General features: G+C 34.7%; 1 protein-coding gene across 1 annotated transcript; it reads left to right on the forward strand.

Moving 5' to 3' along the window:
• The first annotated feature begins 1,561 nt into the window (after positions 1 to 1,561).
• Positions 1,562 to 12,625, forward strand: LOC135686619 (phytanoyl-CoA dioxygenase, peroxisomal). The gene is made up of 6 exons (XM_065202889.2): positions 1,562 to 1,847; positions 3,707 to 3,938; positions 9,348 to 9,542; positions 10,183 to 10,332; positions 10,774 to 10,908; positions 12,355 to 12,625. The coding sequence occupies exons 1-6, from the start codon at positions 1,618 to 1,620 to the stop codon at positions 12,406 to 12,408; spliced, it is 996 nt and encodes a 331-aa protein (XP_065058961.2). The 5' UTR covers positions 1,562 to 1,617; the 3' UTR covers positions 12,409 to 12,625.
• The last annotated feature ends 8,286 nt before the right edge of the window (positions 12,626 to 20,911 follow it).

Below are 20,911 nucleotides of genomic sequence, written 5' to 3' on the forward strand. Positions count from 1 at the left end.
AAAATTGACAAAATGATATACCGCTCAGGATAGACAATTCGATGTTTTTCATTCGATGTTTATGTGATTATTGTTTATAGGGAAAAATTGGGGAGGCACGGAGTCATGCTAAAACGTTAGTGACCGATGTTGGGGAAAGAGAGAGAAGTGCCATCATACAATGGGCCATCAAACTTTTGTGATAAAAAATGTCAAACTTCGAACAGTAAAGTATTGTAAAATTTGCTGCTACATTGTAAAATTCCTGACACCATTTGTTGTTTGATACCGAGCGTTTTGACACAAAAAATAAATCATTTTTGTTCCATCCAAAGCTAAGACTTTTATACAATATTTAAACTTAGGTACTAAACAGCCTTTCACAAGCACTGTTACGCCATTAAATTTTATGAATATATATGAAACGAAACCTCGAGTGCTTGCACAAGTCACTTGGGTTGAGTGAGTGAGTGAGTGAGTGAGTGAGTGAGTGAGTGAGCATAACTCCCTGATACAATTTTCTACTCCTTATAAAGCGTCCACGATGACTCTTACTAATATACTTACAAAACTTGCTTTTGTTGTAGTACAAAGGCGGCATCTAGCTTGAATATACGTAAATACGTAAGTAAGAGGTGATAAATATATTAGATACGCGGGGGAACTTTGTAGGGTAAAAGGACATGCAAAATATTACGTTACCTGAAAACATGAAAAACTAACAGGTGATAAATTAATATATCCTAAACAAAGAGAAGCATTAACAAATATAAGCATGAACGCGAGAATGACCCACAGTAAAATGAGTACCTATATTACAGTATTACCAAGATATCTTAGTTTTGCGAAATATACATGTAAATAAAAAAGATTGAAAATCAGTATAGTTAATCACCATCAACATCGACCAAAACTGTATTTTCTGCTGTGACATTTCTGACAAATTCTTTTGCTAAATTACTTAGATTCAAGGTATCTGTTCATTTTATGTGAGTATGCAATATGGCTATTGAGTTGAATCGCGATGTCAATATTTTGGAACGTAGTCATATTTTCAATCTTTCGTGCAAGGATTAAACATCCAAAATGAAGCCAGAAATTGCTTTACCAGGCACCGCGGAGAAGGGGCTCTATAGTTCCCCCCACTTTTGCAAAAATGCAAAAAATTACCAACGAGTTACCAGTCAAGCCACTTATTATTCGGGTTTAGCCCCTCCCACTTATTTTAACCCCCCCCATATTTCTCGATGCTCCACAGTGCCTGTTTGCTAAATTAATGCAAACAATTTACAAAATAATAGAAACAATAGAAATATACGTATAAATAAGTTAGTAGATGGATAAAAAAATCGGAGATAGACAGTTTGTTCATTTTTATTTCATACTCTGTTTTTTTAAATAATAGAAAAAACAGTAAAAAGATATTATCTTGGAAAAAGCTTCAGCCCCCAGCCCCCTAGTGGTGCCGTGCCTGTTACCAATATATTAGCCAAGAATCCCCCCCCCCCCCCCCCTTCCCCAAGATAGTGAGGGTTGGCCTTTCATGTACAAAAACATATGCAAGGGCATCAACAACAACGACAACAAAGTCCCAATTCCAATCCAAAGTTCAAAAGTTCGTGCTGGAAGACTGGTGGAATGGAAGAAGACACAAGTAAATCTGGTCCACAGAGAGACCAGAGCCATCAGGATCACAAAGCTGAGTTAAGCATGGCCTCTTCCAGCTCTAAAGAAAGTGCATCTCGCTTTCAGTATACTCTTGATAATGCGATATTGACAAAAGACCAGCGACTATTCTATGAAGATAATGGCTTTTTGGTTGTGAAAGGTCTTGTTCCAAGCACGAATATTGAGAAATATCGCCAAAGGTAATTCCAATTCATATGGTTAAGGCTTTTTACAGTGTAATTGATGTGTGCTTGTGTCACATTTTCCTTTCAATTATATAGTTTTTTATATGTTATTGTACAAATAAACTGTTAATACTTTGGTCGTAAATAAAACTACAAATACCAGGTGAATCAGTAACAAAATAAGTGAGTTAAGATATTTAAAAATATGATTTTTCCATTATCAATCAATTTAATAAAACTCACACTATCTGAATATTTTTGCTATTTATGGTATAGCCATAGGCCTAGGACCCACTGTGTCCCAAGTTCAAGAGTATGACCAAATTTAACCATACATCATGCAGTAGACAAAGCAAATACCCTTGACCTTTTTCTGACGTCTAACCCCAACAGAATGCTTTTGATAGTTGGGGTAGACTGTGCACCTCTTGGCAAATCTGACCACTGTCTAATAACCTTTCAACATTTGCTTCCTTCTCACCAGGCTAGTATTTTCTTCCCCTCAGAAAGTTTTGGATCAAAACAAAGCTGACTGGGACTCTCTCTGCACCTTCTTTTCCTCATACTCTTGGTCTTCAGGTTCTACTATTGACCGATCTGCTTCTGCTTCAATTATGGAATTATTTTTGGTATATGGACCTTTTTATTCAATCTTCTTCCCTCAAACACCTCAATCAAGAGCTTCCTATGTCTTTGCTTGCAACTTATGCACCAAATTTATCAATAAAGAAAAAGCTAACTTTTGCCAATCCTCCTTTTCTTCTTTGAGAAATGAAAGTGAACCTCTTCTAGCACTACATCAGCCAAACCCAGCCTTGTTGTATCAATCTTAGCCTCCAATTCAAATTTTGATGATCAAGGATTACAACCTTGTCATTATCCCCCTTCATCTCTATCGGTGTTACCAATCAAGTTCTCTACCAACAAAGTCAGCAAAGCTCCTCTTTTACTAAACATCTCTAAATTGATAGGACATGACAATATACCAGCAGTTGTTCTCAAAACTTGTGCCCCAGAACTGGCAAAAATTCTTTATAATAAACTTTTCCAGCTCTCCTATTCGCTAAGCATTTTTCCAACCTTGTTTCAATTGCTATCACTAGCCCACGTTTTCCTGTTTCTAAGAAAGGGGAAAACTTGTATCCAACCATCATTCAATGGCAATCACTTTCCTTATCTTCCAGGGTGCATTGCATGTAATTAAGCCTGAAGATTTTCAGCACACAGTCAGGTTTTTTCGGTGTTTGGTGTGCAAAGCAGTAAAAAAATTTTTGATGTAAAAAATTTTCGTTATTTAGCTGCCTGCTAAACATGAAGCCATCTACATAGTTAACATGCAAAAGAATAAAATAAGGACTCATACGCCACAATTTTCTCCTGTTAATCAGTTTTCTTTGTCTGGTGTACAATATTTACAGTTTTACTAACTGCTCATATTTTTAGTGCCTAAACAAATGCCCCAGTGGACTTTCAGCATACAGTTTACAGAAAATGCACCCTGGCTCATTTCTAAAACAATGTGGACAATCAAGCAACTTCTTACCTTCCTCAAACCAGCAAACACCTTTCTAATCACCAGTATGGTTTTTGCCAAGCAAGATCTACCTGTTATCTTCTAGATTATGCTACTGGCAAATCAAAATTATAAACATAAGAATGATTTATGCATTAGACGAGCAGGATACATTATAAAAAGAAGGTAGTTGGGATAAAATTGATTTTAGAACCCAATGAAGGAAAAGAATATCATGCATGGCAAATTTGGGAAACATACCCAATGTTAACCAAGAAACATTTGTTAGCACACTGTGAGATTATTTTTTTTTCTCATGTATATTATTGTAATGTAACAATTTTCTATTTTTGATATATAGATTCCAAGAAATCTGCAATGGAAATGTATCGGTTCCATTTTTAACAGTTATGAAGGACATAACTCATGTTAAAAAGGGGGATAACAGGCAAGAAAAGACTATAAATAAAATCCAAGATTTTCAAATGGATGGTGTTTTATCAGAATATTTTAAACTACCACAGATTCTGAAGTATGTGCAATGCTTTACAGGGCCAGATATGTTGGCTGTGCACACTATGCTTATAAACAAGGTCAGATTTTATAACTTTTTAGATTTCAAATAAAGTAAAAACCTTTGTTTAAGAAGACAATTTTTTTAGAGTTTAGCAACACAGGTCCTTGTATTATGGGGTACACTCACCTCATGAAAGTACCTGGACAGTCAAGGATTTGATTATGCTTTCAGACAAAAGCAAATTTAGGCTGGCGATAACGACTTTTTAACTTACGACTTAGTGACAATAATTATTGAGGAACCCTTCAAAAAAAACCAGAACATCAAAACAGGTGACTTGGACTCAATTAAAGTGGGCCACTAAAACTTGGTAATTTTTTACAAACTGATTGTTGAGACACAAATATTTTTGAATAAAGAGAAATACAATGTGTTTATTCTCAGTTGGGGAAAATGTTTGCATGGAGATGCCATCGAAAGGATTATAAAACATGGATGACATTTGGTAACATTTTGCCAGATCAAAGGCTTTCTTACAAAGAAGACATATCATTCAGTGCAGGGCCATAAAGCCATATTATTTCTTTCCTGCTGCAAGTCTTGCTGAAATCAGTCGGTGCAAGGGTACATTGACAATTCTTTACAATTTTCCTCGCAATAATTATCGACAGCTTTTGAAAATTTCAATTGTTTGTGAACATTTAATTCAATTTTGCGTAATGATGCAAATCAGTTTTGATGCAAATTTGATTAGAACGGAATGTTCAGGCGTTGGTGTCACGAGAGCTCTTGCTCTTTTTTACCATGAAAAATTTTTTAGACTTCTTGTTCTTCAATTTTTTTTGCATATCTTGAAAGCAGCAGTCTTTGTGCATCCAATGATACTAGCAATTTAATGATAGCTTTTTCTCATCATTGTAAAAAAGCATTATTTCTAGACACTGCTCAGAAGTCAATCATTTTGTTTCAGTTGCAACCATCTTGAGGAAAAGCCCTCACAGAGTTTGCTGACATATTGATAAGATTATTTTTTCGATGAATGGATAGATTAAAGGATAAAAAACTTGATGATAAAAAATTTGAGAAAATTGATGAAAACGTTTTCATGAAAACTGTCTTTGAAATTTGTAAACAAATTTCTCTAACATATTGGCAACTGAATTCGAAACTATCTGGATACTTTCGTGAGGGAAGTGTACTTAATGACAGGTTAGGCTGAATAGTTTCTTAATTATGTTTTTAATTTATGCAGAGTAGATATTGTTTTTGATTAGAAAATAGCATCAATTCTGGTCTGTTTTTCATTCTAAATATTTATTAGTGTACTAATGTTTCAAAAAGTCCACTGACAGTGATACATTATATAAACAGTAGCAAGAATGTTTCATAATTTAACATACATTGTGCGTTTTGAGTTTCATTTTAACAATTCAATTTTCTGTCACCTTTTTGGTTTTGGTAATAAAGCATATAAATTAAATGGTTTAACTAACATATAAGAACCTGTTGGGATTTGTTTGGCTAAATAGGTTCTTTTATTTATCTTTTATTTCTGCCAGAAGGTACTTAAATTGCTAGTATCACTAAAAACTCATTACTACGTTTTATAATTAAACAATCTTTTGGTGGTACAAAACTTGTAAATAGCTTTGAAAAAAGCAAACATTTAGTAAACTAAAGCTTTTCGTCTGACACTCTTCAGAGTTTAAAACGTCAGAACATAGATCGAAAACTCTACGCTAAGAAATATATATACCCAGTTGTGGATCGAAATAGGCCTCTTTAGAGAACAGCCACCTCGGTCTTGCAAATCCAAAATTACTAATAAAACCTGCGATTCTGCTATCGGGCAGCATTTGCTAGAAAACCCAGATTGTGCAAAAAACTATAATGGCGACATGTTTCGGATTATTGGTAAAGCCCGATCGTCGTTCCACCTAGCAGTTTTAGAATCTATCTACATAAGCACGAAAAAACCGCTACTGTGTAGACAAAAGGAGTTCGTTTTCACCTTAGGACTCCATTGGTAACATTCTAATAGGCAAGCGGCACTGATTGGTCAACCTTTACAGTCATGTGCTCGTGTTTCTGATTGGCCTATTTCGATCCACAACTGGGTATATATATTTCTTAGCGTAGAGTTTTCGATCTATGTTCTGACGTTTTAAACTCTGAAGAGTGTCAGACGAAAAGCTTTAGTTTACTAAATGTTTGCTTTTTCAAAGCTTTTTATAATTAAGTTAGATGAACGTTTTAACTCATAGATCATGAATTAAAGATAAGTTTTAGTTACCTTTTGAACTCATGCTTATTTTTACTTTTGCTTTTAACAAGTCCCAGACTGATAGCAGCTTTATTAAGCTGAATCTGGTGACCTGTTTAAATATCATATTATTACTATTCATTATTATTATCATATACTTCTGCTTTAAGCACTGGCAATTCTAATAGCCAACTTTACACCCAAAGGGAGCAGGTCAAACCCCTTGACCCAGGGAGCAGGTCAAAACTTTGTGATTAAGAAATTGTCAGCAATAATTATACACACATCTTATTATATATTCTGTATGTGCAATAAGACTTGGACAAACCCTGAACTGATCTCCTTCTAAAGATACTATAAACTCTTACGATTTTATTTTTATATTCAAACATTTGTAAATTTGTCACCAGGCTAGCCGATAGTAACTACCTGTATTGTGAGGTTACTATTGTATGTAGAAAAATCTAAAATAAAATCTTTTCATTATTGTTATCATTATTATTATTTTTATTCTTATTATTATTTTTCTTATTATTATTATTTCTATTATTATTATTATTATGTTTTCCTTTTTGCACAGGCTGTTCTTTCTGCCAATTACTACCTCTTGAGCGAGCCACAACTAGTAGCCAAAGACCAAGAGGTCTCTCACTTTCACCTTTCATTTCCAACACCATCCGAAGTATCCTAGCTGTTCCCAGCAAAGCTGTTTTTTGCACCAAACTTCTATTCCTAATTTTTCAATCCATCCATTGAAGCCTTTCCTAACACAACCCATTGCCCCCACAACTACCGGTACAACTTGCGCTTTTCCAGTGACTAAAGCCTTATCAGTTCCCTTTTCAAATTCTGATACTTCTCAATTTTTTCCCTTTCTTTGTCAAAGACCCTATTATCGCCTGGGACTGCAACGTCAATGATTACACACGATTTTGTCCTTCTTCTCTACTAGTATCAAGTCCGGCCCTCTAGCCTCAATAATATTATCACATTGGATGTTAATATCCCATATTAGTTTTACTTCATCGTTCTCTATGGCTCCATCTGGGCAATGTTCATACCACTTATCTTATCTTTCCTTTCAAATCCATACTTCTCACACAACTTCCAATGTATGAGCTTAGCAATATTATCATGCCTTCCCTTGTACTCCCACTGGGCTAGTTTTTTACATTCGCAAATCAGATGTTGCACAGTCTCCCCTTTTTCCCCGCACAACCTACACATTGGACTTTCATTGGTTTTATCGATTTTATTGTTAATATAATTTAATATAATATTTTTTATAATATAGTTCCTGTGCAGCGAATATTAGTGCCTCAGTTTGAACTTTAAGGTCACTTTGTAGCACCCATTTCCACGATAGATCCTTATCTATTTCTTCACTCATTTCACGTTCAAACTGCCCTTACATTATTTTCTCTTGCCATTTCGCTTTAGTCGTGTTTTGATTTCTCCTTTTGAATCCTTCCTTCTCCAGCAGGTTTGCAGTGTCAATGATACCAACTGCTTTTACACCTTTTAGAAGCTCTTCATCTGAATCCCGAACATACAGTCCCAAATTGTTCTCCTCACTTCGTATACAATCTTTAATGCCAATCAAACCTCTTCCACCAACCTTCCGTTTGACATAAAGTCGATCAACGTCACTTTTCTGATGGAATGCACCGTACATACTCAAAATCTTTCGTGTTCTTTTCGTGTTCTTTCAAGTGTTTTCAATTTATCAACTTTCCAATCCATAATTCCAGCTCCGTATCTCAGTAGTGAAACGGCCCAAGTATTGATTTCTTTGATCTTATTTTTGCCATTGAGTTTCAATTTAAGTACTAATCTTAACCTTCTCTTATATTCAGAGCTGATTTTATTTTTCATTTCTTGTTCTTTTATGCTATCCAGTTTTAGAATACCAAGGTATGTAGACCCATTTCATCTACCCCTCTCATTATTTCTTCATTTGGCAGTTGGATTCCATCAAACCTAACCGCTTGTCCTCTTTTCAGGACAACCACTGCACACTTCTTCAAACCAAATTCCATACCAATGTCCTCACTAAAAAGATACACTGTCTGTACTAGGCTATTAATCTGGTTTTTGTTCTTTCCAAAGAGCTTAAGGTCATCCATAAAGAGTAAGTGGTTTAACTTGTATTCTTTCTGGCTCCATTCATATGATGTTTTTACTTTTCGTAAGAGTAGGGAAAGTGGGATCATGCATACGACAAAAATCAGGGGAGAAAGGCTATCTCCTTGGAATATGCCTCTATTGACATCCACTTCACATAAATCTAATCCATTGGAAGTCAAGAGGAGTTTCCATTACTTCATACTTTCTTTAATAAAGTCTCTGATTTTTCCAGCTATACCACATAATTCAAAACACTCTAAGATCCAACTATGGGGGATAAGATCGTAGGCCTTTCTATAATCAATCCATGCCATGACCAGATTTGTTTTTCTTTTCTTACAATCTTTTTGAACTGCTTTATCAATTAATAGTTGATCTTTGGTTCCCCTACTTTTTCTTCTGCATCTTTTTTGCTCCTCTGGTAGTAGATTTTCACTTTCCAGCCATTGGTATCTGACCATCACTGCTTCCAATCTGACCATTGAACTCACTGTAGACACGCTTTTGATCCATATTAAACAATCTATTTATCTTATACTGGGCTGTTCTCTGTTCGTATCTGGTGATCTTAGCAGCTTTAGCATGGATTCTTTGCTTTATTTCTTCGATCACAGTTGTTAGCCCTTTCCGCTTTACTCTGTATTTTAGCTTCAAAAGTTTAACTTTGCCTTCTCGGCGCTCATGTAACTCTCCTCTTCTCAATCTTTCTAGGAAGCTAACAGCTTTTTTTAGCTGCCTTATATCACATTCAATACGTCTTTTCCACCAACCCTCTTTTTTCTTTCTTTATTTATATGGCTTAAGACCTAATTGGTCTGCTACCCACACACTCGCAGCTTTTATTAGATTGTTCGTTTGGGTTATGTGTGTTGTTTCGATTATTTCAATAACCCTGTTTACTCTTGTTGTGTGTCTATTCGAGCAGTATGGAGCAAGACCGCAGAGCATATTAAAGATCGAGGTGTCTAAAACGTTCTGGGGGGCTAAACATTCTAAAAACAAAGAGCGGGGCGATTTTTGGTATGATTTATGCACATTTTGGAAATTATTTGGAAATTACTTTTACAAAATTATGCTCTTGTTTCTTTTTTTCAGCCTCCCGATCCTGGAACCAGAACTTCAAGGCACCCGCTGCATCAAGATCTTCATTATTTTCCTTTCAGGCCTGCTGATAGAATAGTTTGTTCCTGGACAGCCATGGAGAAAGTAGACCGTTCCAATGGTTGCTTGGTTGTTCTTCCAGGTACCCACAAGGGAACACTTTTGAAACATGATTATCCAAAATGGGAGGCAAGTTTTATGTTTATTCCTGGAAAATCTTTTCTCTGGTTTTATCAAGTTATCCGGGGGAGGGGTTGAGTAACTCTTATGTGTAGCTTAACAGGGCTATGCTGCCAATATGGGTGGGTTGGGAGTCGTAAAAACCCCTCAATACGGTTCCTTAAAATGCATTGATTTCAATGAAATGGGCTAGCTCCACTGTCAGGAATCCTCAATTTTATGTTTACACAGAATTCTTTCTGCCCAAAGGTGCTGTTTGTTCTGCAATGTATATAATATGTCTGTTGTAGTTTGTTGTTTTTTCAGGCTCTTCCAAGCTACTTAGAGTTGATTTCATAAACTTCAAAACTGGTTTTTTTTTCCAAATCTCTAAAAGTGGGTAATTCTGCTTTATTGGGCAGCATTCCCCAATCATTCTTTGGTTGTATTCTTTTTTAGTTTTTCTTTTAATGCAGAAGATTTGATAAGTACCTTCTTAGAGAAAGACCTGCAACTAAAAGCTACTACGTTTTCCACTATGTTGATTTTTATTTACTGTTGTTTTTTATTATCTTTTTTAGCTATCAAAAGTTTAAGAATTTTCAGGTTCCACACTTGTTATAGATTATGCATTGATATTATAAGAATCTTTTATTTCCATCAAAAATAGAATGGAGTTAATAAATTCTACCATGGAATTCAAGACTACGATCCAAGTTCACAGCGAATTCATTTAGAAATGGATGAAGGCGATACTGTGTTTTTCCATCCTATATTGATTCATGGCTCTGGAACCAACAAAACAAACCGTTTTAGGAAGGTATGCACAGGATAACTGAAATTGCTTTTTGCACATTTTTAACAGTTTCAACTGACATCTTTGGGTCTTTTTTGGCTTTCTGTATTTTGAAGTATTGATTATAAAATTCCTTTGCTGAAAGTTTGCCTAATCATAATTTCAGTTTAGGCCTGACACAGTTTGGTAAATTTAGTAAATTTAGTGAGATTTGTAATTATTTCAATTTCCCTTAGGTTATCGTTAGACCAGGGTATTTTTCAAACAGAAGCTTTAAGAATGCTACTTGGGACATCTTTTTCCATAATTTTATATTTGTTTCAGTTCCAAAACTGAACAAGAAGAGACAATTTTGATATCATGTTTGGAAAGGCCTCTCTCTATAGAATTTTTAAAGATTCTGTTTTTTCATTATTCTCGAAAGACAGATTCTGAAGAAAAATAAAATTGCCTATTTACTGACAGGCCATTTCATGTCACTTTTCAACTGCTGATTGCCATTATATAAATGTACGTGGAACGAGTCAAGAGAATATTGAAGATGAGATAGTGCAGCTGGCTAAAAAGAGATTCGGTGATGATTTCCAAATAGACCTTGAGGTATGTCAGGTAATATGATCTTAAAAAACCATGCATTACCTTGTACTTTTATTTTCAAAACTGCACCAAGACTTGTAATATGTATTTTTTTTACATACTGGCCAGTTATTAATGTCGTAATTAATATTGGAAATTTTTGTAGTTTTCACAATTAGTGTATGATGCTACAAAGCAGAAAAAAGAATATATTTTTATCTGTTCGAGGGCATTTCTTTATTTGTTCAGTTGGGGGTACAAAAAGCTAACTTTTGCTCATTTCAAAATAATCGACCTCTTTAACATGGTTGTATCTTCTGTTGATGGATTTTTAAAGGCAGTCTGTCCCCTATGGTGCTCAACTTTATTTTCACGGGAGTGAAATTCATGCACCGTTGAGCTTGATCGATAATTAAACGATTTAAACCAATCAGAGACAACATGGTTTCCAGAGCTTTTGAATCAAATAGCTGTGTTCCCATTGAAGTGAAGCTGTGGCTAGAAAAAGTTTTTTCCCTGTTTGGTTTTTGCGACAGATATATCAACAGCGAAAGGAAATGCTTCCGTTATCATCAATCAATTCCAGTAATTAAATCTTATTGCCATTCCCGATAGCTTTATGTTCGCAGTTTCAAATGTCGTCCACTACCGCAGCTAGGCCAGCTATTATTGTTCATATTAGCCAATCATTGAGGGGACAGACTGCCTTTAAACATATGGGTCCTTACAACATGGAGGCTTTGTTCTTCTTGAAGGTCCCTAAAGGTCCATTCTTTATGCTCCGAAGGATTTCCTTTTGTTTAAGAATGTTTGTGTCATCTTTATCTCGAATTATTTTTCTTCTGAATAAAAGCTTTTGAATTGTTCATTAGGCGAGCAAAATTATTGCACCACTTCGGCGAATGAATAAATGCAAACCACTTCTGTCAAGCCATTAGGCGTCATTCCATGATTAAAACACAATCAAAAAAAACTTGAAACCATTGGCAATACTTTCCATTTTAATTTTGAGAAAGATATCCTTTTTAAAATATCAGCAAAGTTAATTTTTCATTGGACAGTCATGAAGTTTTCAAACCCTTGTACCCAATACCAACATCTCTAGAAAAAAACTATAGCAGCGGTTGATGTTATAAAAGATAGTCTGAATGACTCGTTATTTGTTTTCAGATGTAAACAGTTTATTTAATCTGAACACCACCCCCCTTACTAGTGAGAGCAGAATTCTCCTTGGCAGATAACCTGCACTCTTTTTATCTTGATAGTGGCTACATAGACTTACTCCATGAGCCTCTGTTTCGCTAGTGCCTCACTTTACGTTCACTACAACACTTTACCCCATGAGCCTCTGTTTTTGCGTCCATCAAGTAAAGGAGTAGTGAAACAGAGGCACGTGGACTAAGTCTAGTAGCTTCAGTCGATTTGGTTGTGAATCAATCTTAATTCTGATATGATTCCTTTGATTTTCAGCTTGCATGGAAGATGAAGAGCGTTCCTGTGCATCTAAACAAATCCAAATTATGAACGCCGATCCATGTGCATAGAACAAGATTGTATCTGTCGGTCAATTTGCTTAACATTTGCTTGTCTGAATTAGAGTTACCAAATTGGAGTGAATTCCCATTGTACTTTATTGTATTGTAAAGTTGTGATTTCTTAGCTTAATTGAATATTTAAATGTATGGTTGACATTTTTATGATAAGTTTGTGGACATCTTGAAACATGACAATTGCCGTTTAACACACTGCTTTTTATTTTTTATTGAAAAGATGAATAAAGGTCTTTGTTTAACGTTGATCAATGCAATAACTTTTCATTCGAATTGGCTTTCAGAAAAAATAGACTGATCATGATTGGTCAAAAGCTGAGGGACGTGAGCACCATCTGCTCGAATATTGCAAGATAACCTGGAGAAGTCAACCAATAATGTTGCATCCAAAGGTATCTTCTAAAAGATTCCTTTTTTGTTTTCTGTTGGCTGGAATGTTGATGATTTCTTATATTCACACACTTTTATGTGATGGAATCACTGCATAAATGTCCATCAAATGTTCAAATGTTAGGGATTAAGAACGTTAGATTCAGGACCCGGCCCTAATATGAAATTCGTATTGGCTCGATGCAAAAAGGCAAAATTTTGTCTCAAAACTGCTTTAAAATTCTAGTAAAGGCCCCTAAAAAAGTTTTCCTAACAGCTCTAAGGTTTTTTAGAAATTACAGAATTAGCGAAATCTTATCTACAAATTTTAATCAAAATTTTTAGATAGACTTTGAAAATCAAAATTTTCCTAGGTCGACAGTCAAAGCTGGTCCAAAATGATTATAGAAGATTCTATAGGGATTTTAGCGTGCTTATGAGCTCTAAGGAGTTCTAAAGATTAAAGAATTTATGTGAAAGGGGCTATATGGGGTTAAATATTTTCACCAAAACCTAAGCCTATAGCCTTGAAAAAATCGCATTTTTTGAAGGTCAACTTTTTGTCTAAAATCTACTCCAAAATGATCACCAAGAGCACTAAAATGATTTTAAGTTGATTATGACCTAAAGCATCTACTAGCGATGGCAAAATGAGTGACAATTGCGGTTTGAAATTTTCACCAAAACCCAAGCCTATAGCCTTGAAAAAATGGCATTTTTTCAAGGTCAACTTTATGTCGAAAATCTACTCCTAAATGATTGCAAAGAGCACTAAAACGATTTTAAGTTGATTATGAGCTATAGCATCTACTAGCGATGGCAAAATGAGTGACAATTGCGGTTTGAAATTTTCACCAAAACCTAAGCCTATAGCCTTTAAAAAATCGCAATTTTTCAAGGTCAACTTTTTATCAAAAATCTACTCCTAAATGATTGCAAAGAGCACTAAAACGATTTCAAGTTGATTATGAGCTATACCATCTTCTAGAGATGCCAAAATAAATGACAGTTTGGGGTTTGAAATTTTCACCAAAACCTAAGCCTATAGCCTTGAAAAAATCGCATTTTTTCAAGGTCACCTTTTTGTCTAAAATCTACTCCAAAATGATCACCAAGAGCACTAAAATGATTTTACGTTGATTATGAGCTATAGCATCTTCTAGAGATGCCAAAATGAGTGACAGTTTGGGGTTTGAAATTTTCACCAAAACCTAAGCCTATAGCCTTTAAAAAATCGCAATTTTTCAAGGTCAACTTTTTGTCAAAAATCTACTCCTAAATGATTGCAAAGAGCACTAAAACGATTTTAAGTTGATTATGAGCTATAGCATCTTCTAGAGATGCCAAAATAAGTGACAGTTTGGGGTTTGAAATTTTCACCAAAATCTAAGCCTATAGCCTTGAAAAATCGCAATTTTTCAAGGTCAACTTTTTGTCAAAAATGTACTCCTTAATGATTGCAAAGAGCACTAAAATGATTTTGAATCGATTATGAGCTATAGCATCTTCTAGAGATGCCAAAATAAATGACAGTTTGGGGTTTGAAATTTTCACCAAAACCTAAGCTTATAGCCTTTAAAAAAATCGCAATTTTTCAAGGTCAACATTTTGTCAAAAATCTACTCCTAAATGATTGCAAAGAGCACTAAAATGATTTTAAGTCGATTATGAGCTATAGCATCTTCTAGAGATGCCAAAATAAGTGACAGTTTGGGGTTTGAAATTTTCACCAAAACCTAAGCCTATAGCCTTTAAAAAATCGCAATTTTTCAAGGTCAACTTTTTGTCAAAAATGTACTCCTAAATGATTGCAAAGAGCACTAAAATGATTTTGAATCGATTATGAGCTATAGCATCTTCTAGAGATGCCAAAATAAGTGACAGTTTGGGGTTTGAAATTTTCACCAAAACCTAAGCCTATAGCCTTGAAAAAATCGCAATTTTTCAAGGTCAACTTTTTGTCAAAATTCTACTCCTAAATGATTGCAAAGAGCACTAAAATGATTTTAAGTCGATTATGAGCTATAGCATCTTCTAGAGATGCCAAAATAAGTGACAGTTTGGGGTTTGAAATTTTCACCAAAACCTAAGCCTATAGCCTTGAAAAAATCGCAATTTTTCAAAGTCAACTTTTTGTCAACAATCTACTCCTAAATGATTGCAAAGAGCACTAAAATGATTTTAAGTTGATTATGAGCTATAGCATCTTCTAGAGATGCCAAAATAAGTGACAGTTTGGGGTTTAAAATTTTCACCAAAACCTAAGCCTATAGCCTTTAAAAAATCGCAATTTTTCATAGTCAACTTTTTGTCAACAATCTACTCCTAAATGATTGTAAAGAGCACTAAAACGATTTTAAGTTGATTATGAGCTATAGCATCTTCTAGAGATTCCAAAATAAGTGACAGTTTGGGGTTTGAAATTTTCACCAAAACCTAAGCCTATAGCCTTTAAAAAATCGCAATTTTTCAAGGTCAACTTTTTGTCAAAAATCTACTCCTAAATGATTGCAAAGAGCACTAAAACGATTTTAAATTGATTATGAGCTATAGCATCTTCTAGAGATGCCAAAATAAGTGACAGTTTGGGGTTTGAAATTTTCACCAAAACCTAAGCCTATAGCCTTGAAAAATCGCAATTTTTCAAGGTCAACTTTTTGTCAAAAATGTACTCCTTAATGATTGCAAAGAGCACTAAAATGATTTTGAATCGATTATGAGCTATAGCATCTTCTAGAGATGCCAAAATAAATGACAGTTTGGGGTTTGAAATTTTCACCAAAACCTAAGCCTATATAGCCTTTAAAAAATCGCAATTTTTCAAGGTCAACTTTTTGTCAAAAATCTACTCCTAAATGATTGCAAAGAGCACTAAAATGATTTTGAATCGATTATGAGCTATAGCATCTTCTAGAGATGCCAAAATAAGTGACAGTTTGGGGTTTGAAATTTTCACCAAAACCTAAGCCTATAGCCTTGAAAAAATCGCATTTTTTCAAGGTCACCTTTTTGTCTAAAATCTACTCCAAAATGATCACCAAGAGCACTAAAATGATTTTACGTTGATTATGAGCTATAGCATCTTCTAGAGATGCCAAAATAAGTGACAGTTTGGGGTTTGAAATTTTCACCAAAACCTAAGCCTATAGCCTTGAAAAAATCGCAATTTTTCAAGGTCAACTTTTTGTCAAAAATGTACTCCTAAATGATTGCAAAGAGCACTAAAATGATTTTAAGTCGATTATGAGCTATAGCATCTTCTAGAGATGCCAAAATAAGTGACAGTTTGGGGTTTGAAATTTTCACCAAAATCTAAGCCTATAGCCTTGAAAAATCGCAATTTTTCAAGGTCAACTTTTTGTCAAAAATGTACTCCTTAATGATTGCAAAGAGCACTAAAATGATTTTGAATCGATTATGAGCTATAGCATCTTCTAGAGATGCCAAAATAAATGACAGTTTGGGGTTTGAAATTTTCACCAAAACCTAAGCTTATAGCCTTTAAAAAAATCGCAATTTTTCAAGGTCAACATTTTGTCAAAAATCTACTCCTAAATGATTGCAAAGAGCACTAAAATGATTTTAAGTCGATTATGAGCTATAGCATCTTCTAGAGATGCCAAAATAAGTGACAGTTTGGGGTTTGAAATTTTCACCAAAACCTAAGCCTATAGCCTTGAAAAAATCGCAATTTTTCAAGGTCAACTTTTTGTCAAAATTCTACTCCTAAATGATTGCAAAGAGCACTAAAATGATTTTAAGTCGATTATGAGCTATAGCATCTTCTAGAGATGCCAAAATAAGTGACAGTTTGGGGTTTGAAATTTTCACCAAAACCTAAGCCTATAGCCTTGAAAAAATCGCATTTTTTCAAGGTCACCTTTTTGTCTAAAATCTACTCCAAAATGATCACCAAGAGCACTAAAATGATTTTACGTTGATTATGAGCTATAGCATCTTCTAGAGATGCCAAAATAAGTGACAGTTTGGGGTTTGAAATTTTCACCAAAACCTAAGCCTATAGCCTTGAAAAAATCGCAATTTTTCAAGGTCAACTTTTTGTCAAAAATGTACTCCTAAATGATTGCAAAGAGCACTAAAATGATTTTAAGTCGATTATGAGCTATAGCATCTTCTAGAGATGCCAAAATAAGTGACAGTTTGGGGTTTGAAATTTTCACCAAAATCTAAGCCTATAGCCTTGAAAAATCGCAATTTTTCAAGGTCAACTTTTTGTCAAAAATGTACTCCTTAATGATTGCAAAGAGCACTAAAATGATTTTGAATCGATTATGAGCTATAGCATCTTCTAGAGATGCCAAAATAAATGACAGTTTGGGGTTTGAAATTTTCACCAAAACCTAAGCTTATAGCCTTTAAAAAAATCGCAATTTTTCAAGGTCAACATTTTGTCAAAAATCTACTCCTAAATGATTGCAAAGAGCACTAAAATGATTTTAAGTCGATTATGAGCTATAGCATCTTCTAGAGATGCCAAAATAAGTGACAGTTTGGGGTTTGAAATTTTCACCAAAACCTAAGCCTATAGCCTTTAAAAAATCGCAATTTTTCAAGGTCAACTTTTTGTCAAAAATGTACTCCTAAATGATTGCAAAGAGCACTAAAATGATTTTGAATCGATTATGAGCTATAGCATCTTCTAGAGATGCCAAAATAAATGACAGTTTGGGGTTTGAAATTTTCACCAAAACCTAAGCCTATAGCCTTGAAAAAATCGCAATTTTTCAAGGTCAACTTTTTGTCAAAAATGTTCTCCTAAATGATTGCAAAGAGCACTAAAATGATTTTGAATCGATTATGAGCTATAGCATCTTCTAGAGATGCCAAAATAAGTGACAGTTTGGGGTTTGAAATTTTCACCAAAACCTAAGCCTATAGCCTTGAAAAAATCGCAATTTTTCAAGGTCAACTTTTTGTCAAAATTCTACTCCTAAATGATTGCAAAGAGCACTAAAATGATTTTAAGTCGATTATGAGCTATAGCATCTTCTAGAGATGCCAAAATAAGTGACAGTTTGGGGTTTGAAATTTTCACCAAAACCTAAGCCTATAGCCTTGAAAAAATCGCAATTTTTCAAAGTCAACTTTTTGTCAACAATCTACTCCTAAATGATTGCAAAGAGCACTAAAATGATTTTAAGTTGATTATGAGCTATAGCATCTTCTAGAGATGCCAAAATAAGTGACAGTTTGGGGTTTGAAATTTTCACCAAAACCTAAGCCTATAGCCTTTAAAAAATCGCAATTTTTCATAGTCAACTTTTTGTCAACAATCTACTCCTAAATGATTGTAAAGAGCACTAAAACGATTTTAAGTTGATTATGAGCTATAGCATCTTCTAGAGATTCCAAAATAAGTGACAGTTTGGGGTTTGAAATTTTCACCAAAACCTAAGCCTATAGCCTTTAAAAAATCGCAACTTTTCAAGGTCAACTTTTTGTCAAAAATCTACTCCTAAATGATTGCAAAGAGCACTAAAACGATTTTAAATTGATTATGAGCTATAGCATCTTCTAGAGATTCCAAAATAAGTGACAGTTTGGGGTTTGAAATTTTCAACAAATCCTAAGCCTATAGCCTTGAAAAAATCGCAATTTTTCAAAGTCAACTTTTTGTCAAAAATGTACTCCTTAATGATTGCAAAGAGCACTAAAATGATTTTGAATCGATTATGAGCTATAGCATCTTCTAGAGATGCCAAAATAAGTGACAGTTTGGGGTTTGAAATTTTCACCAAAACCTAAGCCTATAGCCTTTAAAAAATCGCAATTTTTCAAAGTCAACTTTTTGTCAAAATTCTACTCCTAAATGATTGCAAAGAGCACTAAAATGATTTTAAGTCGATTATGAGCTATAGCATCTTCTAAAGATGCCAAAATAAGTGACAGTTTGGGGTTAAAATCTTTACCAAAATCGCAATTTTTCAATCGGAAAATTGCAAGCCTATAGCTTTTAAAAAATCGCATTTAATCAAGGTCAACTTTTTGTTTCAAATCTACTCGAAAATTATTGCAAAAGGTGGCAAAATGATCTTAAGTTGCTTATGATCTATAGCATTTACTAGAGATGGCAAATTAAGTGTCATTTTGGGGTTAGAAATTGTCACCAAAACTTTGACCTTTTGGTAAAATTGCCTTTTTCAATCGTAAATTTTTCTAAAACCTGCTATGAAGTGATTGTGAAGGGTTCTAAAAATGATGTTAATTTGCTGATGAGCTATGGAATTTAGTACGGGTGTCAGAATACGTGAAAATTTGGGGTGAAAAAGTTTCACAAAAACGTAAGCCCATAGCTTTTCGAATCGCAATTTTTTAAAGTAATCTTTTTTCTCAAATCTGGGCTAAAATTATTGTAAAGAACACTAAAAATGGTCTGAACGTGTTTAAAAGCTCTAGGATTGGAAAGCAAAACTATTGTTATCTAAAGATCTTGATGTTTGTGTTATTCATATCAAATAATTTTATTAATGTTCTAACATAATGAGTTTTAAGGCGATGGAATAAAAAGGCACAAGTTATTTTATTAAATCTTTTCAAGCAATATGGACAACATTTTTGAATTAGAAAGTAAATAATGCTTGTTAATGCACAGATTTCAGTTTTCTAGTTAGTTTGGAGCTCTTTACTCGTATTTACAAAACCTTATGCTTCATATTTTCAGATTCTTAAACTTATTTGTATCAAAGAGGTGCTGTTTTCAAGGATCATAGCCTTACAAAAGATTTTGGTTTAAATTTTATGATTAAAAAACCTCGTCGAGCAAGTAGAAAAGTGCAACTTACTTGAAGTATTCGGTGCTAATGCGGATTAGAAATTCTAAACTAGGTGCTTTGTTACCTGTATAGGGTATGTAGCATTTCAAAGAAAACTCATAGAATGCTTATTTTTGCTACTTTTGTAAATATGCTCAGAACAGTTGTACTACTTTCATTGCCATGGGTGCATTATCAATAATTGGCAACAAATTCATTCACCATTTTCCTGCCGAACATATCGAACTCTTGAATTCGGGTCAATCATTCGTTCCATGTTTTCTACCGTCCATAGCATGTTCGCAGCGTGACGTCTTAAATCTGCAGCGTCATTTGCCATTTTTTCTCTGCTAAAACCTTGCGCAAAATAGCCATATTTTTTGATAATATCTGGATCATATTCATCATAGTTGACAAAGTTTGGCTTCATTCCCTTTACTCTGAGGCCCCCAATCGATTGATGTCCACTGGATTCATCTTCGTAGTCTCCCTCAACAATGACTACCCCATCGTCTGAGCAAACATCTATAAACGCATTCTCTAAGTCAAAACGAGCCCGAAGTGCCAAAGCTAGTCGCGCAGACTGATCTTCCAGCCCCATCTCCTTCAACTCTTTGATGATTTCATTCGTGTCCTTTGCTTCTAAAAGATCACTCTGGTATGGTTTCGAGTCTTTGTTCGATTCTTCAGAGACATTACTGCTTATCGACTGGCTTGCTAAGCTTCTTTGCCCGGAAGCCTCGAGCGCAGCATCATCGTATACATCACCACTATTGTCTCCGAGATTGTCAAGGCTAGGCTGGTTGTCTCGTGGGTTTTGTGCTTCTGGCATGCTGATATCGTCATGATCATGCATCGAGCCATTAATCGTAGAGCCGTCATGCCTTAACGACCTGTTTCTGTTTTTCGTACTGTTCTGTCGATCAAGTCTGTCATAAATGCCATCAGACTGGTTACTCATATCTGGTGCAGGCTTCTTCCGACCCAGTTTATACGGTTTTGCATACAGCTCTTCGATTCCATCGCCTTGATTTCCATACCCATCTTCCGACTGGTCCATTTTGTACTCATGTACCTATCCTCTATTGCTACGTGATCATAAGGATTAGCTGCTATCGTCAGGTTGCTTATTGCTTTTAATGGCCAGCAAAGGCGGCAATGCCTTCTATGTCAAACATTCATTATTTATCATCTTCTGCACTGCCTGGCGGGAGAGCTTTAAAAACTGCCAAATGTGGATACATGTTATCTCGCTTTAAGAAGATTCGATGAATCTAGCCACCATTGAAAATTAAAGAAACCACCTGCGAATTCTTCATTCACCGACTTCACCTT

Source organism: Rhopilema esculentum, chromosome 6, assembly GCF_057945365.1.
Source record: "Rhopilema esculentum isolate cy_ngs chromosome 6, ASM5794536v1, whole genome shotgun sequence".
NCBI classification, from domain to species: domain Eukaryota; kingdom Metazoa; phylum Cnidaria; class Scyphozoa; order Rhizostomeae; family Rhizostomatidae; genus Rhopilema; species Rhopilema esculentum.